At 42.8% G+C, this 27175-nt stretch overlaps 2 protein-coding genes across 2 annotated transcripts in view; both read left to right on the top strand.

The window, feature by feature from the left end:
- The window catches only part of LOC144539372 (uncharacterized), a 5878-nt gene extending 3442 nt beyond the window's left edge, over positions 1 to 2436 (top strand). Inside the window, exons 3-5 of the mRNA XM_078283876.1 lie at positions 61 to 353; positions 922 to 1046; positions 2024 to 2436. Of these exons, the coding sequence (XP_078140002.1) occupies positions 61 to 353; positions 922 to 1046; positions 2024 to 2225 (620 nt within the window). The 3' untranslated portion in view covers positions 2226 to 2436. The remainder of the gene's footprint in view (positions 1 to 60; positions 354 to 921; positions 1047 to 2023) is intronic.
- Positions 2437 to 5743: 3307 nt separating this feature from the next.
- LOC139931612 (E3 ubiquitin-protein ligase TRIM35-like) lies at positions 5744 to 26978 on the top strand. Its single transcript, XM_071925155.2, has 2 exons — positions 5744 to 6815; positions 26144 to 26978. The coding sequence occupies exons 1-2, from the start codon at positions 5744 to 5746 to the stop codon at positions 26158 to 26160; spliced, it is 1089 nt and encodes a 362-aa protein (XP_071781256.2). The 3' UTR covers positions 26161 to 26978.
- The last annotated feature ends 197 nt before the right edge of the window (positions 26979 to 27175 follow it).

The following is a 27175-nucleotide window of genomic DNA, read 5'->3' as shown; positions in this document are numbered from 1 at the left end:
TTGTCAAATAAATTCAACTAATTAATCAACACTGACCTCTGTGAACTCTGACCCCTGCAGGTGTGTCCGTGTGTCTGCGTTACGTCGCCGAGGCAACGGACTACCAACCAATCTTCACCCTCAGTCCCGGCAGCTCCTCCCGCATGACGCTGTCAGGAAGCCCCGTTGGTGGGTGCGAGCTGTCATTTAGCAGCGGCTACTACTCCCTGTCCTTCAGGTCCTACAGGACGTTCTGGTCGAATGTCAGACCGGACTTCTGGACCAGAGTCTGCGTCACCGTGGATACAATGAAGGGCGTGGCCCAGACGTTTAGCGGCGGGAAAATCAGTGTCAGGAAGAAGCTGCCGGTGCAGGTGAGGACAGAGGAGCATAGAAAGTCAACTTTACTTGTTGAGCATCTTTGTAGACTTGCAGTCAAAGTGTTTAGCATTTTAAAACAAACATAAAAGACATAAATACGACATAAAATACAGCCATTACATAGGCTAAGACAATGTATAAAACACAATGTCAGATTAAAAGAATAACAGATAAAGTGAAAGAAAAGATGAAGATTTTAATTAAAATTTCCTTCAGATCATCTTCTGCTGTTAGATCGCATCAGTCTGTGATGTTCAACACATTCAGGAGTTATTTAGTGATGAAGTGTTGTCATTTACCCACTTTCCCTCAACCTGCCTTCTCTACTTCTAGTTAGTGATTTCCTGCATTTCCCAGAATGCCTTTCAACAACCTTGAACTTGTTGGATTCAGCTGTGGGTTTTACATGTAGGTGGAGAGAGAGGTAAAAGGATGGAAGGTGTGTCGTCACCTTCAACCAGCAAATTAAATCTCTCATTCGTTCTCTGCATATGTCTGTGTATCTGTGTGTGTGTGTGTGTGTGTGTGTGTGTGTGTGTGTGTGTGTGTGTGTGTGTTTAGTCTGTGTGGACAGGTGAGCCTGTGATTGACATCCCAGGTTTTGATGGTCAGTTGACTGACGTCCAGGTATGGGACTACCCTCTCCGCTACAGCGAGATCATCAACTACATGAACGGCTACTACGGGTATGACCCTGTGTGTGTGTGTGTGTGTGTGTGTGTGTGTGTGTGTGTGTGTGTGTGTGTCAAAGAGTAAAAAAGGTTCCATTTTCAGCTGTTTTGTGCCGTAAAGCAATCCCCAGCAAGCATTTGATGGACAGCAGTGTGCAGAAGGTGGGCAAGTTCAACAGGAACCTAAACAAAATTTCACAATATGATATTATGGCATGGTAGAAATTCATATTATACTGATATCATAAAAATATGTAGGTCCTGATATATATGTAGGCGGCTTCGGACAACTATGGACGTCACTCAACTTCCTTTTTGCAGTGTAGAGGCTGAGAATCTTCTTAGCGATGGTCTCGTTTGTTTACGGAAATTATACTATTATACCATCTCAAAAATTCATACGGTGATGATTTATTGATGTTAAAAAGATACACGTAGCATCTTTTTACCGTTTACGGTAACACTTTAGATTAGGGAACACATATTAACTATTAACTATGGGTTTTCCCTCAATAGCTTAATCATTTCCCTCAATAACCTGTGATACTAGCACCTGACGAGCCCCAAACTGAGCTAAGCAGACTAAAAGTTTATCAGTTTATGTGCAACAACTTCCTTACTGACTGCTATAAGCACTAATGAGGAGGCTGCTGAGGGAAAACCCAGAGTTAAGGGGCTATACTTGTAGAATACAATAGTGTAACAGATTATGGTGCTAATAAGTGGTTTGTAATGACTAACAATGAACCAACACACTACTAATATGCATATTAATAAGCAATTTATTAATAGTTATTATGTGTTCCCTAATCTTAAGTGTTACCAAGTTTACATATGGCTTAAAGTCTTTGCCTGCAACAGTTATGGGCATCTGTGATGTGACCGTTTAATACTCATCAGTTTTTGAAGAATAAAGCCAAAACAGAGAAGAGAAACAGAGGCTGCAACTGTTTCTTCTGTGTGTGTGTGTGTGTGTGTGTGTGTGTCTCCAGCTCTTACCGTGGCTCTGCCCTCTCCTGGTCCCGGATCAGCTATTCTCTCAGAGGAAACTCGCTGTTGGAGGACATTTTTGAGTGGCAGGAGAATCGACCAATCAGAAGATGGGACAGGGAGCATGGACCAATGGGAGAGAAGAGGAAGAAGAAGTTTTTCAATAAGGGCGAAAGGAAAGAGAGGAAGAGAGAACAAATTTAGAGAAACAGAGAGAGAAAGAGATTTAAACTTGTTTTTCTCTATTCTTCATTTGATACAAAATAAAAATCAATAAATAAGAATGAACAATTACAGAAAAATAAATTGTCTTGTAGACGTTTAGATTTGATTTGATAAAAGTATGTGATTATGTTTACACAAGTGGACAAATTAATGTCAGTAACAATAAAATCGTACAGCTGCTTATTTTCCACTGCAGTTTTATATTGTCTTTTTTTTATTTTTCCCAATTTCATATTTTATTAAAAGACAACATGCTTCACAAAATATTTACATTCACACACAGATAAAATAATAAGTAAATAAGATAAAAGAATAAGTAAATAAACAACCATGATTAGGGACTTTTGTTCCCTGAGTGTTGACTGGAAGGCTTCAGCTGGCCCCGCCCCACTCCTTACCTAGCCAATCACAAGCCATGTCACACTGTGTTTTGCTAATCTCCTCAGCAAATCATCTTATCTCCCCGCTTGATCAAGAAGTTGCAAAACCTTAATGATTGGATTGTGTTGGGAACATATCAACTTGATAAATCAAGCTAGGTTGACTAGGTAGTGTCTAATGGCTAGCTAGCTTCAGAGGCAGTTAAATGTTTGGTGACATGATTTCTTCCCAAAAAATTCTGTGTTTTGTATCCCTCATTGTAGTGATTATGCATGGAAACATGCACGATATTCTACCCAACCACCTAAATATCCAAACATGACAAAAAACTATAGGCCTGTCAGGCTGCAATATGCTGCTTTAAACAATACTAGCTGTCTGCAAGCTAGCAAATGGATATATTGAACCTTCTATGCAGCCTAGTAGTATCAGCTAGCTTCCACACAACGTGATCTCATACAATTTTGTGAAATGAGCACGCAGTCTGAAACGCAGACTACGTGTTGTGGACACAAATTATGTGAAGATTATTTTCCTCCACCACAATTTGGATTATGTAACAATAGTACGAAGTGGACACGCCATTTTCACTTGTTCATCAAATGAAAAGGTTAGCTAACAGTTAAGTTTAGGCAAGTAAAACAACTTAGTAGGTAGGTAGGTAGGGTCTGATCCGACTGATGTTGTAAAGAGCAAATCTGCAGGATCAAACAGTGGTTGCAATGTGGGCGTCATAGGACAGTTGGTTGTCAATGGTGATGGAGAGATCTTGTAGGGAACAGGGAAGAAGAGCAGCTCAGTCTTGTCCAAACTGAGCTTGAGGTGGTGGGAGGACATCCACCTGGAGATGTCAGCCAGGCATGCAGAGATGGGTTCCTGAACCTGTGTGTCAGAGGAGGTGGTAGGAAAATGTGTGTGACGTGATGACCAAGCCAAGGGACATAGTGTAAAGTGAGAATAGGGGTGGTGTATCCTCACCACCCCAGTGGTGAGGATACATGGTGAGGAAAGAGAACCTCTCTATGAAACCTGATTGGTGCGGTCGGCCAGGTAGGAAGAAAACCATCCAAGTGTTCCCAGAGATCCCAAGGTCTGCACGGGCACCACCATGGGTGTCACAGCAATCGAATTTGGTAATAGGTTTCAAATCTCCCTCTCACCTGATGCACAATAAAAATCAGCTAGATGGTGGCACTATAACATGCAAATTTACATTTTAGCCACTAACTCCTAAACTGTAAAGGCAACCACACACCAGCAGCTTCAACTATTATTTTCAATGTGCACAACACACGCTGGCAGTGTCGAGGTGCACGTCCACGAGTGTCTGCTTGACATGCTGCAACAGTTCATGCTCTGTTCTATTTCTTCAGCATCCATGTGCCTGCACCTCTACTCATGCTGAGAAGAGCCGGGGATCACAAGCACAACGCTGCTGACACGCATTGGCAGTTGCTTCTTGTTTGTGCTATAGGGGTGTCATGTGACACACGTCATATGATGCTCCGTGTTGTGACGCTTTCAGTGTTTTCAGCATAAGGCCGACAATAAAAAAAGATTCTCAAATTCCAAGGCAGTGCTCATTGCATTCCATTGCATTTTTGGTTTTCATTTCTAAAAAGTAGACTTCTGAAGACTTCAAAAAAGTAGCATTGGCTTGCCAGACTGCATTTCACGATTGATTACTCAAAGGAAGCAGGTACAAAGTGGTCTACATGCTGCTAAACAATACAAGCAGTCTCTGAGGCAGCACAGTGACACCAGGGCAGTCTGACTGCCTCTGTATTGCTTTGCTTCCTCCTGCCACCTGGTATTGTTAATAATAATAATAATAATAACTTAGATTTATATAGCGCCTTTCAAGAGACCCAAGGACGTTAAGCAGCCTACAAGACAATCTATTATTGCTTGGCTGCCAGGTAGGCCAGGTTCATATGCAGCTGCCTGACAGACTGCCTTGCAGCTATCTACTCTTGCTATGCTTCCAAGAAGGCGATGTGCCATTGTGCTGCCTAAGATCCTATCACTTCATACCTGTTGCCTTTGAGGAATCAATTGAGAAATGCAGTCTGGCAGGCCAATGATCATGCCCATCACTCGCGGTCGGCTCATTGCAGAAAGAGGTGTGCCGACGACTGGCAGCCTTGTAGGAAGCCACCGCCTGACAGGCCGTACTGAGGGAATACAACTCCCTCAGGCGCTGCTTGGATTCACACAGGGAGAATAATGGTCTTGACTTCATGACAAGTGATCCTGACTTATTATTAGGTCAGCAGCTTTATATTGTCCTTCTCCCCTCCACTATTTCTTTAGAATTTTTTTCCAATTTGATGTTATTATTTCTCAACATTCTAAGAATCAAAGACAACATGAACAAAAGATTTCCGATATTTCCATCTTCTAATCTGTTCCCCCGAAATACTAGCTGATTGCTGATGTTTGACATGGTTCTTCTAATTAACATAAAGGAACACTATGAGGCCTGGGTGTGTTGATGCTGAATCTTATCAACAAACTAAGTGTAAAGTCTCATTGCACTCACTGTCTTCAGTGGAGTGGAACATTTTATGACAGTTTCGCATTCCTGTATTAAATGTACAATTTCAGGAAAAATTAGATGGGAAAAGGACTGTAAATAGAAATGTTTGTGATCCATCTCATGTAATCTATATCAATTATGTGAGTGGATGTAATGGTGTGCGTGTATGTGTGTGTGTGTGTGTGTGTGTATGTGTGTGTGTGTGTGTGTTTGTGTGTAAAAAGAGACTTTGGAACTCACCCCTGGTCTGACAAAGTTCCGCCCCTTATATGACTCAGCTCAGACAAACCAGGAAACAGAGGTTGTTATTCTTCCACTCCTCACTGAGAAGAGACACACCGAGAGACAGACGATAAGATTCAACTTCAGACCAAACCCACGACTTCCACTGAGGGAGGACAGCTACAGGAGGGAATACTGGGAATACTGTTTTAGAAGAACCACGACTCAAAGTGAAAATAACTTTCAGGGAACTTTCAGGGAACTTTCTAGAGGAGGGAGTGGCACCAGGACTGACTGACTGACTTCCTGTTTGAGCTGTCTGCCTGGCGTGTTTTTAGCTTCACTCAGAGAGAAAATGGCTTCCAGATCAGAGAAGGATCTCTCCTGTCCTGTCTGCCATGACATCTTTAAAGATCCTGTCATCCTGTCATGTAGCCACAGCTTCTGTAAAGCCTGTCTGCAGAGCTGGTGGACAGAGAAACAAATAACTGAGTGTCCAGTTTGTAAGAGAAGATCTTCAAGGAGTGAACCACCTTGTAACTTGGCATTAAAGAACCTGTGTGAGGCTTTCTTACTGGAGAGAGATCAGAGAGCTTCAGCAGAGTCTGAGCCTCTCTGCAGTCTGCACTCTGAGAAACTCAAGCTCTTCTGTCTGAACCATCAGCAGCCAGTGTGTGTTGTCTGTCGAGATTCAGAAAAACACACCAACCACAAATTCATACCCATTGACGAAGCTGCACAAGATCGCAAGGAGGAACTCCAGAAATCACTGAAGCCCTTACAGGAGAAACTGAAGCTCTTTAATCAAGTTAAAGGAAACTGTGATCAAACAGCAGAACACATTAAGGTCCAGGCCCGACGCACAGAGAGGCAGATTAGGAGGGAGTTTAGGAAACTTCACCAGTTTCTACAAGAGGAAGAGAAGACCAGGATCGCTCTTCTGAGGGAGGAAGAGGAGCAGAAGAATCGGATGATGAAAAAGAAGATCGAGGGTCTGAGCAGAGAGATAGCAGCTCTTTCAGACACAGTCAGAGCCATAGAGAAGGAGCTGAGAGCTGAAGACGTCTCGTTCCTGCAGAACTACAAGGCTACAGTGAAAAGAGTCCAGCGCCCCCTGCTGGAGGATCCACAGCTGGTCTCAGGAGCTCTGATAGACGAGGCCAAACACCTGGGCAACCTGAGCTTCACAGTCTGGGACAAGATGAAGGAGATGGTCTCCTACACTCCTGTGATTCTGGACCCCAACACTGCCAATCCAGAACTCATCCTGTCTGAAGATCTGACCAGTGTGAAACGTGGAAAGAGACAACAGCTTCCTGAAAACCCAGAGAGGTTTGACTACCGCTGGATCCTGGGATCTGAGGGCTTTAACTCAGGAACTCACAGCTGGGATGTTGAGGTTGGAGACAATACATTTTGGAGACTGGGTGTGTTAGCAGAGTCTGTCCAGAGGAAGAGACTCATACACACTGGATTCAGGGGAATATTATGCTCTGATGGTGAATATAGAGCAGACTCTCCATCAGATCCAGCTACTCTTCTCCCAGTGAAGAAGAAGCTCCAGAGGATCAGACTGCATCTGGACTGGAACAGAGGAAAGCTGTCATTCTCTGATCCTGATACTAACACACACATACACACCTTCACACACACTTTCACTGACAGGCTGTTTCCATACATTTTGACTCTTGATACACTCCCACTGAAGATTTTACCAGTGAAGGTGTCTGTAACAGTGAAACAGCACAGTGATGGTGATGCTGATGATGCTGATGATGAAGATAATGAGGTCCTTTACACAAACTATCTTTTTCTTTAAGGGGAATACCACTCATTTTAAGGATTCATTACATAAGCATTGAGTTATGAATGGTTTTTGAGTTATGAATGTTTGTTCAACACTAGTGCTATACTGTGTATGCCTATTTTCAACAGCCTTTTTCTTTTTAAACTGCAATCATTTCCACAATTTTAACACTAAATACATATATTACACATCAAAATGTTCACCTGCTTCTTCTGTCACTCACAGTGTAAATATCTAAGTGATAGCATTTGTAGTTTTGTTGAGTTATGAACATTTGTTTCAGAGTTTGCCACAGTCTCCACACTCTAATATAGAGAGTGTGTGATTAGGGAGTGAGTACACCTGCTCACTGGCAGGAACCAGGGAGAGAGGCAGAGAGACACACACACACACACACACACACACACACACACACACACACACACGTGTAGTTACCACTACATCTACAGTGACTGATGCTACTTCCATTACAACTACTGCTGCTGCTACTACCGCTACTACTACTACTTCTAATATTGGTACTACTGCTACTACTACTACTTCTAATACTGGTACTACTGCTACTACTACTACTTCTAATACTGCTTCTAATATTGCTACTACTACTACTTCTAATACCGCTACTACTACTACTGCCACTACTACTACTTCTACTACTGCAACTTCTACTTCTGATATTGTTATTATACAACTACTAGAATGACAAATGCTTTCACTACTACTACTGCTGCTACTACCACTATTGCTACTTCTACTGTATCTAATACTGATAGTCCATATACTACTACTACTACTGCTAATTGTATTACTTCTAGTACTGAGTGCTACTTTTATGACTTATGACTTTTACAAGTCCTACTACTACTGCTGCAACTACTACTACTACTATTGCTACTTCTACTGTTACTAATACTGCTACCATTGTAAACTACTAATTCAACTACTTCAAACACTGAACCTACTACTAGTATTACTGTTATACTACTACGGCTGCTGCTACTACTACTACTGCTTTTACCACTGTTGCTACTTCTACTGCTTCTAATACTGATAGTCCAAATTCTACTACTACTACTACTACTATTGCTACTTCTACTGTTACTAATACTGCTACCATTTTAAACTACTAATTCAACTACTTCAAACACTGAAACTACTACGACTATTACTGTTGTACTACTACTGGTGCTACAACTAGTACTATTGCTACGACTACTATTATTCCTACTTCTACTGTTTCTAATACTGATAGTCCAAATACTACTACTACTGCTAATTATATTACTTCTACTACTGATATTACAACTGCTGCTTTTACTACAGCCCATACTACTACAACCTTTAAAAACATTAGTACCTATCCTTCCATGTATTGATAACTACAGGACTTTTGGCTGTCAAATAAATTGCTTAAGATCCATATTCAAATTTTAAAGACATTGAAACTTCTTCAAATTACTTCAACTGTCTACCTTTTCAAGCAGAAGCAAGCACACAAATTTTCTTCAGAAAATTTTGCCTTTTCTAGTTCTTCTTCTTCTTCTTCTTCTTCTTCTTCTTCTTCTTCTTCTTCTTCTTCTTATTATTATTATTATTATTATTATTATTATTCTGCCATAAAAGTATCTGCAGCTCAGATACCATAAGGGCTACAGGTCCCAAACTTGGCAGATAGGTTCAAAGTCTCACCCACTACTCAGGCAAAAAACATTACACCAATCAACCTGATGGTGGCGCTATAACAACCCACTTTACAGTTTGGTCCGTAACTTCTGAACCGTAAGTTGTAGAATCAAAATCTTGTTACTCTGGATTCTTTGGGGCATTACACATCTATCTATAGGCCTACAGGCCACGCCCATTCAGTCTAACTAGATTTTCCGCCATTTTGAATTTTCTTTTTTGCTAACTCCTCCTAGACCGTTTAGGCAATGTGTGCATAATCTCTGGACTCCCATGATTAAAAGTTATCAAAAGATTTTGATATTCTATACCGTTTTGATATAATTGGCTTCCAAAGTTTAGTCAAATGCTGTGGGTGGGGTCTATTTTACAAAACTTGCCATAACTCATGAACGCATTGTGCTATCTTAACCAAATTCGGTATACTTGTGCAGGTATCTACTCTGAGGTAATGGGCTAAATCTTTGGTGTCATTTCGCCAATAGGGGGCACTACAGCAACCTTTTAAATTTCAAATGGTCATAACTCAGTGACTATAAATTGTGGAAATAAAATTCTTTCATTCAGAGACCAAACATGCCAAAGGGATCACACTTGCACACTGGTCCACATCACACATTTACCGCAGAGGTCATCAGGTGCTTGGACCCTGACAATTGTCACTTGCGGCTATATTTATTATTGTTGTTATTAATATTATTAGAGTTATTACTATGATTATTTTTACTATTTTGACTATTATAACTATTTAAACCATACCCCTTCATTTTATCCCTGAAATGTCCTTAATTTTTCCATTGCATAAACATTAATTATCCATTAAAAATAACATAGCTTTAAAAAAGTAAGGTTAGTATCATGGGGTTTTAAGGGATTTATTCAAGGGTTGATTCACAGAGACACTAATTATGGGATTTTTCATGCCTTTCGTGCATGTTTACAGGGTTATTAATGAGTTATTAATAGAAAGTTCCTGTCTCCCTGAATTTTACATTAAATTAGAAAGTAAGGAGTCAAGATTAAGGAATTGTTTAAGGAGGTTTCGATGGGGTCTCCTCCATTAATAACTCCATTCATTGATTTTAAGGGGATTTTGCATGAATTAAGGGTTGAATTAATGTAAATTAATGAAAATGTAAGGTTATTTTAAGGGATTACTGGTTCCTAGAGATAATGTAGTGTTATTATTATCATTGTACATACATTGCACATGCACTGTACATACAACTACTTTTGCATTGTACTACACTGTATATTAAACTACTGTATACATGTATGGCACGTTCTTTTGCTATGTTCTGCTGCTGCAAAAATTGCAATTTCCCCTTTGGGGGCAATAAAGAGCTATCTATCTATCTATCTATCTATCTATCTATCTATCTCTCTCCCTCCCTATTGGGCCCACAGTGACAATAGTCTGGGTTCAGATGATTATAACTTGTGATGAACATATTCTTTCACCATTAAAATGGCAATGATTTATTTTTTTAAATAAGTTTTGTATTATACATTGATGCAGTAATTAACAGACTGAAAGAAACCACAACAGACAGAAAATAAAACCAAGTTTCTATTCCCTACTAACCAATATCAACAGATAAACAGAAGCCTGTGCATACACACAAGCCAATACAGCTATGTGTACATGTAGATTGCTATGATTCTTTGTGGAGGGGCTTCTCCCGGTCTGCAGCTGGCTGCCACTCACTCATTCACTCACTCACAGTTAGTCTATCTGCCCCCTAGTGGCTGTTAGGATTCATTCACTCTTTCTTAGTTAGCCTATCTGCCCCCCAGTGGCCGTTAGGATTCATTCATTCTCTCACAGTAGTGCCGGGAAGTGCGAGTCTTTTTGTTGATTCGTTCATGTCGGGTCAGTACATCCTAAATGAGGTTTTCAAGTTTTTTCTGGACGGAGTTATCTGGTCTTCATACAGCTCCAGGCAATGTCCTGTGTGCCTACACACTGAGTGTTGTACTCATTTTAGGCCAGTAGAGGGCCAGATATCCTATTTAATTACTGTTCTATTTCATTATATTTTAGATGGTGACTTATGTTATCATAAGTCATGCATGTTGGTAAATGTTAACACTTTTTAGTTTTACTGATTATACTTGTCTATTCATATGGTGAGAGAAGCACTGTAATAGTAGTTTTCAAACTTGGTGTGTGTAATTGTTTAAGAAAATAATTAACTACAGTACAAAAGCATACTTTTATTTAAATTTGTTATAAGTTATATGGCTTAAGACGAAGTACAAGATTAGTTACACCAAAAGGATAAATAACTACCAACCAAGCTGGAAACCGAAGCAGTGTGCCTACCTGGGCAGACACAGTATGCAGGCTGTAAGAGACAAGCAGCATGTCGAACGTTCGATACTGCTGCCATGTCAAGTCGAGTTCGAGTTTTCAGTAACCGGCACATGAACTAATCATTCAACAAAGCAGTATCTAAGTACGGCAAGCCCCGAGGGGAAAAACACAAGTCGGCACATGACACAAAACTATACAACCGTTCAATACAAGGACATACAGTACTATATACAAAGAATATTATTTGTTTGTTCAGTGAAACCATGTCTATCAACTTATCGTCCCTACAACAAAACAGATTTGTGGTAAAGTACCGCAGGCACAGTGTCATTTGCAGGCTGTCGGCAACGAGCAGCAACTCCAGCATTCAGTATCGCTGCCGTGTCGAGTCGAGTTCCAGTATTCCGTATGCGGGTTTCGTACGTACTGAAACTCGAGAACCCGAATGAACGGCTGGCTGAGCAAGCCGTTCATTCGGGTTGTCAAGTGTCAGTACGTACGTAACCCGCATACGGAATACAATAATAAAAACGACTCAAGGAACGACTCAACATGGAAGTACAATGCTGCTTGACTTGGACAGCTTGGATAGTGATTTGAAAGTGAAACTAGGAATCCTGAATGAACGGCACGCTCAACAATAATATAGACTACTTCCACAAAGAACGGGTTTGAAAGTGCAATGTCTTCATTTATGGTACATGGCAATCATTCAGTCGTTTAATGAGCTTCTTTAAAGAAAGCCACGGAAGTTTCACTTAATGTTACTGAAACAATGCTGCTGTAGAATCTGTTACTTTCAATCGATATTTGTTGTTCATTTTATGCTAGTTTTAGCGTCAAATTAACTTCCAGTTCAGCGCAATCTCGCCTTCAAAATTAAAGCACCAAAATTGACAGTCTTGACGAGGAATTTCAATATGTAGCCTATTATTCAGAGAACGTATGCTTTCAAACTAAATTAGGATTCATTCACTCACTCACTCACTCACTCATTCAATAGGCTAACTCATTGCTTGTTAACGTAAACTCCTGAGTGATATTGAATTTATCGAGCAACAAGTTAGCCTCCGGTGGCTAACACAACACTTCCATTTAAGTCATATGCTTGCAAATTAAAAAAAAAAAAGGTGTTTTTTGGCTAGATAATTAATATGCCCTGTAGCGTGTAGAGTCGAAATTATCAAATCTAGAATTTAGTAACGGTATGAAAATATGAAACTTTGATCAAGATATCAATTTACACTCGAAAGGGGCACCACCTTCGTAGATGAAGGACCTTTACTTATACTAATCAGTCATCAGTCTAAAGATCGTGAAATCTTTTCAGTTCAGGGATTACTTTACTCTGCAAGTAAGGAAACACATAACAACTTCTCTGTAATAAATGGGAATATTTATTTAACTATTCAAGCATAACAATATTCAATGAGATAAGCAATATAAGGCACGTATATTGATCACCAGAATGAAGCACGGAAACTATAGATTATAAACAGACATGACATGCAATGAAACAAAATAAGAATGAAAGGGAAATGGTAATGAAATGTGGGAATAAGAATTGGCAGCAGTAAATGGAGGTATGTATGGATCAATCAACCAGAGAAACAAGGCGGAAAGCTACGGGGCAACTAAACTATAAAAGCCAAATTTTTCCTGATCTATTTAAGTAATTTGAATCTAAACTTTTGCATCAACTCTCAGCAGTAAAGACGTGGATGATCAGAGCCTACTTTGTTCAGTTGGGAAGTCCTGCCGGTCGGGTTGTCTGGTCCCGCTGAGCTTGGAGAGACGGACTCGGCGGCAGACGCTGGTGGAACAGCTGGTCTCTGATGTGTTATCGTCACGTCGAGGCAAGCAGCGCTACAGGCCTTTTGGGCTAGTGTTTGGCTTCCTGGAAATCTCAATTGATGTCAGGCAATCTGATGAATATTATAGTCTGGGGTGTTTTAAGTCACCCCCACTCGCAGTGATTTGCTGTACTGAGAAACAAAGAGGTGAACAACAATAGGATATACTAACACTGAATTATCGCTGTGCGGTTTAGTACTTGAGAGGTTAACTACTGTGAATGAGGACAACTACGACACTCGCCTATGTTTGGCACTTGTCAGTACCTAGGTGTTTTAACTGATGGGTTTATACCCTAACTAGGGCATCAGCGTCCCCTACATGGGGGTTTTGTGTGGCTTGATCTGGTTTCTGTGGACCCATTTCAAGACTGGTTCTTTCTGACCTTTGTGGATCTTGATTCGGTACACAATGGGAGACAGTTTATCGACTATCAAGTAGGGGTCAGCCCATCGGGAAGGAGCTTTCGGGCAATTCTCTCCGAACCCTGGTTGGCATTCCCAGTTGGCTGGGCAAAGATGTAGTACCAGGCTTTGTCCCCCACTTGGAGTTCGCTTTGGGATGCCTTTTGATCATAGTAGGCTTTCTGTCCTTCAGCACTCTTTTCCAGGTGTTTCTGGGTGAATGCGAAGGTCGCTTTCAAGTGATCTTTCAGATCAGCCACGTATTGGTGGGTGGTGTATGCCGTAGCCATGCTGGCTTCACCTGGTTGATAGAGAAGATGCAACGGAAGAGTCATTTGTCTGCCCGTCATCATTTCAAAAGGGGAGACCCCGGTTGCTTCATGGGGAGTTGCCCTTCTGGCCATCAGGACTAGAGGCAACTTGACGTCCCAATCTTTGTGATTGGCTGCAACATACTTTTTTAGTATATTGACCACGGTTCGGTTGGCCCGTTCGACTTGGCCTGAGGCCCGAGGGTGGTGGCTGATGTGAAATTGGGCTTTTACACCCAGTGGTTGCCAGAGTTCTTTCATGACTTCGGCAGTGAAGTGGGTCCCCCTGTCTGAATCGACACGAGTTGGCAACCCAAATCGGGAGATGTGGTTCATTAGCAAGTAGGCGGTGGTTTGGGCAGTATCATTTGGTGCCGGCAGACACTCCACCCACTTGGTGAAGGCGCAAGTGACCGTGAGTAAATACTTGTTGCCTCTGGTTGACCTTGTGAGAGGTCCTACCCAATCGATTTGGAGGTCTGACCACGGAAATGAGATACCCCTACGTTGTAAGGGGGCTCTGTGGAGTGGGTTTGATGGCTGAAATTGGCAACAAACCAGGCAGCCTTTGATGTATTCTGCCACATCTTGTCGTATGTGTGGCCAGTAGGCCACTTGCTAAAGTGCCATGTACGTTGCTTTGATCCCTCGATGGCCTGCGCATGGCAAGTCATGGGCATGTCTGAGCAATACCCCCCTTTGGCTCAGAGGGACCACAAACATGGGTGAAGTGAGGTCATTGGAGACATGAACCAGAAGGCCCTTGATGAGCAGCAGCTTGTTCCTCGCAGCAAAGAGATGCGTCAAGCCAGGCGTGGAAAGAAAGTCAGAATCAGAGATCACGTGCGCAGAGGCATCGGATAAGTACAGGATCATTGCGTGGATGGCCGGGTCCTGTGATTGTAGAGTCACAAGCTCTGAATCAGTAAACGCGGGCGAGACAGAGACAGTTGCCAGACTAGGGGCAGCCTGTGCAGGAACTGCAGTCGCCCGTGCCCTAGTGACCGCGCAGATGGGAGGGGCGGGTGGAGCGGGAAGAGACTCCAGCTCGAACAGCCAGGGAATCCCGTCCAGGGCGCCTTTCTTGGCTAAAGTATCAGACAAGTCAATGAGTTCTTTGTGTATGCCAGGGACACGAGAGTGGCCCCTGATCGAGAACACCTGCATGTCGTGTTGTTCCATCAATTGGTCGTAGGCCATGAACAACTCTTTGTGTTTAACAGGTTTCCTGTTTGTGCTTCCAGTGCGTCAGGTGTCAGGAGAAACTGAGACGCGCATCGTTTGAATCCGTGCAAATCACTAGTTCTTTGATGTTCACCAATGGTGACGGTCCCTTTTGATTAATCAGAACAGTCTGGTACTCCAAATGAAGAAAGGAGGGTGATTCCCTATATTCAGATGTGTGAAAAGTATGGGTGTGTGATTGTGTAGTTCATTAGTATTCCTGAGTTCTTGAGTCCTTCTCCTCCTGATGGCTGAAAGATAAAGGTCGTTAATTGTGGAATGTGTGAGAGAGTTTCAAACCTCTTCACCGAGGTAGTATCCTGTCGTTAATTTCATGAGCTGTCCGGTGGAGACATCTCTGGCTGGCGTAGACTCAACTCCTTGAGCCATGGACTGTGTCTTAATAGACACCTTTATGACCACTTGTTGTGATAGGCCATTTGGTGTTGATTCACGAACGCAACAGAAAGGTTGTGGGCTTTCTTCAAATGTCTCCCTGGTATCGCTACAGCAGTACTCTGGAAAGCTGGAGAAGCAATTCTCAACGACTCCTCCATGAATGTCCTTAAGGCCCTGACACACCAGGCCGACGGTCGGCCGTCGGCCAATGTCGGCCGTCGGTAAGTGTCTGTGTCCCTAGTTTTTGCGGTGTGTCCCGCACCGTTGGCACTAGTCGGACCCCTGTCTGCGGCTTTTCGGCCGATTGAGCATGTTGAATCGGCGGCGGAGCCCGTCGGTGAGAGAGATCACTCTGATTGGCACAAGAAGAGAAGCGGAAGTGACGAAAGCAAAAGCAAACGACGAAGTCAAGAGGGCACACACAGAAGGTTCTTCTCCATTCTCCATCTCTATTCCAATACGCAAATATCTTCACAACGACATGGCCGTCTGGAATGAAGAAACTGAAGACCAACTGATCAGCATGATTCAGGAGAGGCCAGCTCTGTACGACATTACAGAAAAACGTTATGCCAACCGAGTGGTGAAAACAGAACTCTGGCGTCAGATCGAAAATAAACTTGTTATATCAGGTAAGATTTTCTTTAGCAGAAACTGTTCGTAATTGTTTGTGTTACTGTTCGCTAACGCACGGTAAATATCATTTGTTCTTTCTGTTTACCGCCAGAGTCTGACTCATTTTCAGTTGATTCGGTTTCACATGGTAAACTCGCTTTATGGAACAGGCAGTTGTGTTGTTATTATGTACTAGCTAGCTAGCTGGCTACTAGTGTCTTGAATCCATCCTGTCGCAACAAGAAGAGCAAAAATAACCTTTGTTGGCACTGCATATAGACATGAATTGGACATGCTAACTAGGCACAATGCTTAAAACTTGGCTTTGTCTTTCAGAGAAAGAGCTCAGGAAGAAGTGGGATTCTCTGCGAACCCAGTATACCCGGTACAAGAAACTTGCACCCTCAGGAAGTGTTGGAGCACAGAAGACTGGCAGGCAGCAATGGATCCTGACCCGGCTGCAGTTTTTAGAGCCCCACACAAAAAGGAAGGAGACCACTTCCAACCTAACTATCAGGGTAACTGAACTACTTACTTACTTAAGTCACTTTGGATAAAAGCATCTGCTAAAAATGTACATACAAATTTGGAAGTGGAGTGGCCACTGATTGTCCAGGTGGGGGTTTCTACCCCTCTATTCACATGTAGCCTTTCATATGTTAACTTGGTTTCACTCTCCCATTATCCCATCATTGAATTTATAGTCACTTTGGATAAAAGCATCTGCTAAAAATGTAAATACAAATTTGCAAGAAGTGGAGTGGCCACTGATTGTCCAGGTGGGGGTTTCTACCCCTCTATTCACATGTAGCCTTTCATATTTTAACTTGGTTTCACTCTCCCATTATCCCATCATTGAATGTATAGTCACTTTGGATAAAAGCATCTGCTAAAAATGTAAATACAAATTTGCAAGAAGTGGAGTGGACACTGATTGTCCAGGTGGGGGTTTCTACCCCTCTACTCACATGTAGCCTTTCATATTTTAACTTGATTTCACTCTCCCATTATCCCATCATTGAATGTATAGTCACTTTGGATAAAAGCATCTGCTAAAAATGTAAATACAAATTTGCAAGAAGTGGAGTGGACACTGATTGTCCAGGTAGGGGTTTCTACCCCTCTATTCACATGTAGCCTTTCATATTTTAACTTGGTTTCACTCTCCCATTATCCCATCATTGAATTTATTTATATTATTTAAAGGAACCTTCGGCGGCTGCTGCTGATTCTGATTCACCCTCAGATGGCACCATCAATGAGACCTGGACCAGCACCCCAGTGGAGCCCTGCTTCTTTGAGGCTGAGCCAAGGCCCTGCACTCCCCTAGCAGAATCCACCATCTGTGGAGCAGAGTCCACACCGACACATCGATATCAGACATAAAGTAACGGCATAGTTCATCCCTGTGCTGCTTGGCTCGTGTTGTGGCATTGGTTGTGTGTGGCAGGGAGGCCTGCCGTAGGTCAAGGTCCTGTCTCCATCTTCCTGGGACAGTGTCATGATCCGGTCCTTCCTGGTCAACGATTCCTGCCATGTATAGGTCACAGCTCTCGGTCCGCAGGAAGTTGTGCAGAGCACAGCAAGCCAGAACAATGTCCTCCACTTTGGCAGTGTCTTGAATGTTAATGGTGGTTAGAAAGACTCGAAAACGGTTGGCTAGGATGCCAAAAGCATTTTCTACCACCCTCTGAGCTCGCGACAGCCTGTAATTGAAGATGCGTTGCTCTACAGATAGCCTGCGGTTCGGATATGGCTTCATGAGGTACTCCTTCAAGGGAAATGCCTCATCTGCCACAATGCAATAAGGAGCCAGCTGGTCAGAAGCAGGAAGTGGTGCAGGGGCAGGGATGTTGGATGTTCTATTCTCCAGGGCATCCTGCAGTGAGCAGCCTCCAAACACTCCGCCATCTGAAATCCGCCCATTGCAACTAACATCTACGTACAGGAACCTGTAACTGCTGTCGACCAGTGCCATCAGGACTATGGAAAATGTATGCTTGTAGTTGTAGAATGTTGATCCAGTTCCTGGTGGGGGGCGAATGTTGACGTGTTTCCCATCCAGAGCACCTAGGCAGTTTGGGAAGTTCCACTGAGCCTGGAATCCATCGGCTACTTGCTGCCACTCTTCCACTGTGTCCGGGCACTGAAAAACAAGAAAATACAATGTAAAACCCATGAAGGCTAGTTTCATATGTCAGCTAGTTTCATATGTCAGACCCGTGATAACATGTAGTCATGTGGCCATGTGTCGCTGTCCAAATGCCTACAGACTGCACTATAAACCTCAAAGTATCTAAAAAAGAAAACAGATATATCACACATACCTTCAGGTATTTGTCTTTTAAAACCTGGTAGATTGCTGCACAGGTTTCAGGAACGAATTGCCGAATTGTTGATACTCCCACTCGGAACTGGTAAGAAAGGCTCCTGAAGCTTTCCCCTGTAAATATTAACAAGCACATAACTCAGTTATCTATATTATAAATTTCAAGCAAGTTCAAGCACTTTATTCAAAATCCAAGCACTTTTCAAACCTTAAAAAGCATAATATACAAACGTAAAAAGTGTTGTAATGTTAAATACACATACCTGTTGCCAAGAAGCGCAGTGTAATCATCAGATGTTCCCCCACGGAGATACAATCCCGGTAGTTCGTGTTTTGCCTCTGGACGATTGGACTGATAAGTTCCTTCAACATGTGGAACTGAACAGGAAAGAGCCGAGCGAAATTTTTAAAATCTGAGGTTTCATTTATCTCCAGCTCTCGACAGGTTCGGGAAAGCCCCTTGAGCCTGTTGCTGGAGTATCCATGATTTCACCCATTTAGTGCGGTTTCTCCTTATTTTTCGCCTCCGCCTCTTCCTTTCTTCTTCCACAACCAAAAGACCAAGGGCTGACAACGCCAGTGCCATTTGCAACTTCTTATCAGACATATTCTCAATTAGAAGTAGCGAAACCGTCTGTGATGAGCGAGAGTGGTGTGAAAATGGTAAGCAAACGCTGCTTTGTTTACGGTTTGTATATCCGCAGTCCTAGGTCTTCCGGTTTCCCTTTTTGAATGACGAATACAGACTACCGCCACCTGCTGGTATGGAGAGTTATTTCCCCTCACGCAGGCGCAGAACGTACGTGCTAGTTGGCTGTTGGCTGTAGTCTTTGCAGTGTGTTCAAGTGCAACTTTTTGGACCAGACACAGGCGACGTGAGGCAACGCAACAGTCGGCCTTCGTCGCCGCTGGTTCTTTGATGTCGGTTTGGTGTGTCAGGGCCTTTACACTGGTAAGTGACATGATTAACTTCTACTGCTGTCTTTAAAGACAAAAGATCTTTGATCCAACCCCAGCCCCCTATCACGGCCATTACAAGTCCTCCGTGCACAACAGCCTACCCCACCCCCACTATCCCTCCGCTCCCTCACACTGTAATACACACAGTACCTGACCCAGACATCCCCCTCCCATCCCTCCCCACTTCCAAATCTCCTCTGTCCCTACTTGATAGACATGTAAATAGACCTTTTAAGACAATAAAGACCTGTGAAGTGGCTGGCCCAGATTCTGTTCCACCCTCAACACTTCATGTGTGACAACCTGATGAGGATAATCATTCTTTTACATTCCGTCCTTTTGCAAAGTTATAATTTGTCTACCATTGACTTACCCTTGACAACATGCCAGATGTCAAACTCATGATGAATGTCTGGGTAATCTTCCCACATTATCTTCCTAATAGATGGTGATCTGTCACCACCTCCACCTCAACACCTTGATCCAGGAGATAATCCAGTCCTCTCTGAAATCCTACTGGCTCCATAGCAGCAGAGCTGGATGCCTCTGTCACCTATACCACAAAATATAATAAGTACACGTCCCATAAGTGACATACATCTTCAATGTGCAATGCATGTCACAGGTAGGTAGAAACTTTGTACAAAAATTATGTAGCACACATTAAACATGCATGCCCAATAACAACTGTTCTCATGTTGTGATTACATGATATATTGATCTACTGTTACACTTGCCTGCACTAACTCGAAGAGGGTAATCTCATCGGTTGTGTCCTCCATGAAGCTGTAGGTGTTGTATTTGGCGGAGAAGCCCGGGCTGTAAAGAGTCAAGGATCAAGTAATTATCAAACCAATATTATAGCAATTATCTCAATAACCTGCTACAATCTAGAGAGACTACACTTTGTAAACCAATAAATAAAGTATATTTACCTGTCTGATCTCCCATCTCCAGACACATGCACTCCCTTCTTGAGCACATATTGCGTCTGCAGCAGCCATTCCATGCTGGCCTTATGTTGCTCTTTATATGCTATGTCAATGACAGAGATTAGATATGATGACTGGATTGAATAAAAGTTGTTTTTTTAGGCACTTGGAGGTTGAGCAGGCCAGCCCAATCAGCAATGACTGTATATGTGGTGCCAGTGAACAGTGTAGATGTTGCCACAAGAAGATTGTTTTCTGGCATCCCTCGAACATCTGGACAGGAACTCCACTGCCCACTATGTCCATTTGAGCATTCCCAGTTTAAGCGGATGAGACTCCCAGCAGTGGTGACACTTGGTTCCAGTATTCCCCCTCCACACTGATGGCAAGTCTTGAAAAGTTGCATCAACTTGGACTCGTTGACCAACCATTTCCTTTCATTCCACATCCCCAATTCTTCGTCTTCCTCTGTAGTTGGACTTGAAGTTGAAGTGGAGCCAGGAGGAACAAAACTTAAGTCTTTGGTGTCTGAAGGGACAGCAGTTGAGGCCATGCTGACGTCTTGCTCAAAACTGTGCTCTAAACTTTCTTGTCCAGCCTGTGCTTGTACGTCCTACATAGAACAAAATGACCATCAGACAGCTACTAGACATAATTTATATTTTGTTGCTTTCAGGTTATCTTGAGTAATACATACAAATTGATCTATTACAAAAGTGACATTCAAAAGCTATGACTCTTTAGACGTTCACCATCAAATGGGGTGATCAGTGAATGACAATTTGAATTATGTTGTCAATAAGTGGTTGTAATTTTTAAATTATGTGACAATGCGTGTGTGAGGACTTACAGTTTGATGTGACCATGTCAGGGGGAGGGCATGGTAGGTCCCAGACGTGGATGGACGTGTCCTTTCTCCTTTTGTTTCTGGACTTGTTAGCACCAGTTGGAGTCTTGCATGTGGCTGCTCAGGTTGACCAGTACAATGTCTGGATACCTTTTGCTTCACTGGTGTTGAATGTGGCACACCAGCAAAAAAAGCCTCGGCCTCACCAAGGGTCTCTGCTGCCATAGCCTGGTCTGCTAAATGGGGGTCTTCAGCAGGATGGGGTGAAGGATTACTCAGAGTGTCCTGGAAACAGGCATTGTGATATGAGGTTAGTTTGATATAATCATACACTGAGTATGTTATCATAATTTTCTAAGAGCAAATCAATGTAAATGTGTGATTCTGACATAACTTTACCCAGGGTAGTTAGATCAAAGTGCAGACCCTGTCTGGTAATGTATTTTTAGCTGAATTAAACAGTGTTTTAATTCTCTTTCCCTATCAAATGTATTTGTGATTATTACAGAGCGCTCGTCCCGCTGGAGTACTGTTACCAAGCAAAACACCTCTAAAGTTCTTCTGCAAGCTACCACATCCTCTGTCAATAGTAGAACTCGTTAGACATTGACCGTGGCCCATCGCTGCATATTCCTCTCTCTGCCTCATCTGCTCTCTTATGCCACTGATTGTTCTGTTGCCCATAACTCTGTCTGATCACTAATTTTGTGCTTCAACACAATACAGTTGTTGTCATTGACATATTTTTCTGTTTCTGTTGTCAGATGACTGCGCAAGTAACTGTGATCAAGGGTCACAAAATGCTAACTGGCTAACCAAGGCTAACGCTAATTTCTGTACTGTTTTTGGCTTTATAACATTGCCGGCAACGGTGAGAACAGAGCTATACCCTGTAGCCATGTTTGTGAAAAAGGTCTATAAATATAAATAATAATATAAAAGGTCTATAAATTACTGTACATACCTCAGTCCTTTGTAGTGACGCGGTCTATTCCTTTAATGAAAGAGGTCAGAGGTCAGAGGAGAATGGACAGACTGGTTCAAGCTAACAGAAAGGCCACAAATGCTCCAATAACAGTCTCTACAACAGTAGAGTGCAGAAGGGCATCTGAACACACAAGTTGTCGGCCTTATGATAAATGGGCTACAGCAACGGATGACCAGCCGCTACTACACAGGTGTACCTAATAAAGTGGCGGGTGTAGGTCAGAAATATGAGATTTATTATGATATATTATGAGATAGTATCTCATAAATATGACTTAGCATCTCATAATTATGAATTAGCATCTCATATGATAATTATGACATAGTATCTCATAAATATGACTAAGCATCTCATAATTATGAGATACGAACTCATACTATTAAGAAAATCTCACTTGATGAAAAAAAAAAAAAAAAATGCGCCAGATTCTTTTTTAACAGTTGGCGGAAACGGGCTTCCATAGATAGTTATACTGAGGCTAACAACAAAATAAAATGGGACCAAAAAACTGCCGAGAATAGCGTGAATAACCGGAAGGCTTTTACTGTGAAGGAGCTGCAGACAGGAAGTGTTGTGTTAGCCACCCAAGGCCGAGGAGTCGATGCTCGATAAAAGTTCGTCTCAATCTGAATCTGAGCATTCTCGCCGCTTTTTTGTGGGCAGATCGGTTTGTAACATTGCAGCGGAGGGAGGGATTTCATTACAGCTCCGACAAAGAACGGCGAAGAGGAGAAAACACGAGAGAAAACAGCGAGGCTACCGTTAGCTGAATACTGAGATCAGCCACGACAGCGACCCTGAAGTTGAGGTTTTCCCCACAGAGAGTCGACGCCTTGCCCGGCCGTGCCAGGAGAAATCACCGACACAGCGGGTTTCCCCGAAGCGTCGAAGGAACCGATGCATCGGCTTTTCTTAAAAGGTAACACCGGTTTAGTTTTAGTTTGTTCTTATCTCCATTAATACCCGTGAAAAGTCTAAACCCAGCGATGTGTGTGCTACAGTACTGTCTGTTCTACAGCAGGTCTGAAGCCAGAGGCTCCCATTGTTTTCATTTTTTAAAGAGTTTATTTTAGTTTTCGATATAAACACTGACTCCCGTTGCTTTCAACAATGCACTGCTGCATTGACGAACATAATATATCATTTAACTCTACTTTATAAAGCCACAACATCGCAGTTGTATCAAAAGTGATTCCACTCTGCTGGGGCTCACCATCCTCTCCGCGTCCGTGTGCGCGCTCACGTGAAACGGTCGCCATGTTGGATGGCCCGTCCCTCGGTTCCATCTTGTAGTCATTGGCCTTCTGAGCAACACAGAGCTCCATGGCGCCATGATCTCCGACAAACTCTGATTTTCAGATTGCGAAAAAAAAAACGTTAGTGGTAAAGTACTGCATTTAAGACATTTCGAATTAATATCAATTGTGGAACGTCTATTGCACTTAACTGTATAAAGGAAGTTTCAGATGGAACTGGTTTTGCAATCTAAGTTCATTGTGCCCCACAAAATATATTTAAATGCTCCATTTAGCCTAAATACAATGTTCTCACCCGCATTCAAAAGCGTAGCTTTCATCAATGACAAAAACAGCTTTGTCTTGAATAGACCTTTTTTGTGTTTGTAAACAGCGACGTATTTTGTCATCCGGCCGCCTTCTCCAATTATTTTAATGGTTTGCCAGCAGAAGACAGGTTGTCTTACACTAATAAGCTAACCCTTAGCAATGGGGTGAGGTTTCCTGACCCGGACTCACTGTCGGGTCAATGGGTCAAGGATCCAACTAAATGGCCAAAGTTACAGTGGCCGGACATCTTCGTATACCTTGTGGAAAAACCCAGCGTCTATACGAAAGAAAAACTCAAGGCATACGAATCTCTTGACGCATACAATTTTGTACTTTGCGGTCATGTCCAGGACCTTGAATACCGAGATTTGTCGAATGATTTTTGTGTGTTACGGACCGACGTACTGCCTATAGCCAGCGGCAAGGACATAAAACACAGCTATACAAGACGTGGGCTATTATAAACAAGTCAAACAACTATATACTGACGCCGAACTGCATCACAGGAAGTGGCATTTGAAGGGACAGTCGGCCGGGCGAGCGAGGCGTCCATTGGTAGCCATGGTGACGGCTGCTTCCCGCGTCCGGACGTTACTTTTACTAGCGTGCAGTGGAGGGCGTCCCACTGCTACAGTTCATTTGTAGCCCGTGTTAACAAAGCTCCACGCTGCCGTCTAGCATCTCGGTGATTTCGCCCCCGCAACACGTACGGCATAGCAGCGGCGGCACTTGATTTTAAAATCAAGGAACATGCAAGCCCATGCTGTCATGGAGTTGCTTTAGACAAGATGGCTGAAAGAAAATGTTGTGGCAGTTGTCAGTTTCACTTTCTTGTATTAAACATGCACAATTATGGGAAAGTTAGAAGGGGGGAAAAATCATATAATGTACATCAATTACATGTGTGAAGGCATTAGTGTACGCAAGTGTGCAGGTGTGTGTGTGTGTGTGTAAAGGACAGCATCATGTTGGCATGAAACTCACCCCTTGTCTGATTCAACAGAGAAACCAGGAAACAGAGGCTGTCATTCTTCCACTTCTTCCTGAGAAGACACACACATCGAGAGACAGACGATAAGATTCACCTCTAGACCAAACCCACGACGAGGACCGCTACAGGAAGGAATACTGGAATACTGCCACTCCAACCTGCTGCTGACTCCTCCTCGTCTGCCCGGGGTGTTTTCAGCTTCACTCAGAGAGAAAATGGCTTCCACATCAGAGGAGAATCTCGCCTGTCCCGTCTGCCATGACATCTTTAAAGATCCTGTCGTCCTGTCATGTAGCCACAGCTTCTGTAAAGCCTGTCTGCAGGAATGGTGGAGAACGAAACAAATGCGTGAGTGTCCAGTTTGTAAGGCTACATCTTCACAGAGTAAACCACCTTGTAACTTGGTGTTGAAGAACCTGTGTGAGGCTTTCTTACTGGAGAGAGATCAGAGATCTTCAGCAGAGTCTGAGCTTCTCTGCAGTCTGCACTCTGAGAAATTCAAGCTCTTCTGTCTGGACCATCAGCAGCCAGTGTGTGTTGTCTGTCTGCATTCAGAAACACACACCGACCACAAATTCAAACCCATTAACGAAGTCGCACTGGATCATAAGAGAACACTCCAGAAATCACTGGGGCCCTTAAAGGAGAAACTGAAGCTGTTTAATCAAGTTAAAGGAAACTGTGATCAAACAGCACACCACATTAAGGTCCAGGCCCGACGCACAGAGTGGAAGGTTAAGGAGGAGTTTAAGAAGCTTCACCAGTTTCTACAAGAGGAAGAGGAGGCCAGGATCACTGCACTGAGGAAGGAAGAGGAGCAGAAGAGTCAGATGATGAAGAAGAAGATTGAGGGTCTGAGCAGAGGGATAGCAGCTCTTTCAGACACAGTCGGAGCCATAGAGAAGGAGCTGAAAGCTGAAGACGCCTCGTTCCTGCAGAACTACAAGGCTACACTGAAAAGAGTCCAGCGCCCCCTGCTGGATGATCCAGAGCTGGTCTCAGGAGCTCTGATAGACGAGGCCAAACACCTGGGCAACCTGAGCTTCACAGTCTGGGACAAGATGAAGGAGATGGTCTCCTACACTCCTGTGATTCTGGACCCCAACACTGCCAATCAAAAACTCTTCCTATCTGAAGGTCTGACCAGTATGAGACACGGAGCGAGACAGCAGCTTCCTAAAAACCCAGAGAGGTTTGACTACTACAGCTCTGTTCTGGGCTCTGAGGGCTTTAACTCAGGAACTCACAGCTGGGATGTTGAGGTTAGAGAAAATACAGGCTGGAGTCTGGGTGTGTTAGAAGAGTCTGTCCAGAGGCATGAAGACATATGGTTTGGATTATGGGTAATAAGGTTCTATAATGGTGAATACATAGCGTACTCTCCATCAGATCCAGCCGCAATTCTCCCAGTGCAGAAGAAGCTCCAGAGGATCAGACTGCATCTGGACTGGAACGGAGGAAAACTGTCATTCTCTGATCCTGATACTAACACACACATACACACCTTCACACACACTTTCATTGATGAGCTGCTTCCATACATTGACACATGGGATGAACTCCCTCTGAAGATTTTACCAGTGTAGGCCTCTGTAACAGTGGAACAGCACAGTTAGAGATGATGGTGATAACTGACTCACTGTATTCATAATATATATCATGCTTATTACTGCACTATCAAACCACCTTGTAAAATATATTAAGAATTACCACTTCATATGGATCTCAACATTTTCACCAAACCATGTCATTTTGGGACAGATTTTAAAATCATATAAAAACTACCTTCAATTAAAGTCGATGTATTAACCAATCACAAGTCAGGTATTCACACCATGTCTTCAGGGGTTCAGTTTCTCAGAATCAATTTGATAGGAAATGGTGTCCTATTGCAAAGCAAAGCTGATCGTTCTGTGGAGATGTTTTCCTGTGGAACAAATATGTGGAGTCAGCAGCCTAAATCATAGAGAAGTGTGCTTGTTACCTGGATGTTTAAATCCTGGTTTAAATACTCGTACCGGCTGGGAAAATCTGGGTGGGGAAATTGAATGAGAAAGTGTCCATGAGCAAGGTATTTAATTCCTAATTCATCCAGTGGAGTTGCTCAGTGGCCACCAGTAGAAGACTGTGGTTGTACTGGGTAGCTCCCAGTTAGGAATGTGTGTAAATAGTCTGTAATGTGTGAAACAGCAAAATTATTCTAATCTCCAAATGTTTTACCTTAGAATCAAGTCTGTGTAGTCTTTGACGTTTGGAATATTTTCTTCTGCTTTTAAATTGCATTTATTTGGGTTTTGTATCCAAGATACGACTTTTACACTGTAAAAAAATTCTGTAAATGTGAAAGATTCAAATAAAACAAAAACATGGTGCACAGAAGTACAAACACCTCTTGTTTAATTTGAGATAAATTAGATATCTGGCATGTATTTGTTCAAGTTTTCCTATCATATGTAACTCAAAAGTTCATATTTAGCATCACCATGGAAACCTGGGACAGCCAACATAACACATAGGAGGCCAGTATGTTTTTATTTAGAAATAATACTCAACAGGGAATT

This window comes from Centroberyx gerrardi, chromosome 5, assembly GCF_048128805.1.
Source record: "Centroberyx gerrardi isolate f3 chromosome 5, fCenGer3.hap1.cur.20231027, whole genome shotgun sequence".
NCBI lineage: Eukaryota > Metazoa > Chordata > Actinopteri > Beryciformes > Berycidae > Centroberyx > Centroberyx gerrardi.
This window is presented reverse-complemented; position numbering and strand designations above follow the sequence as displayed.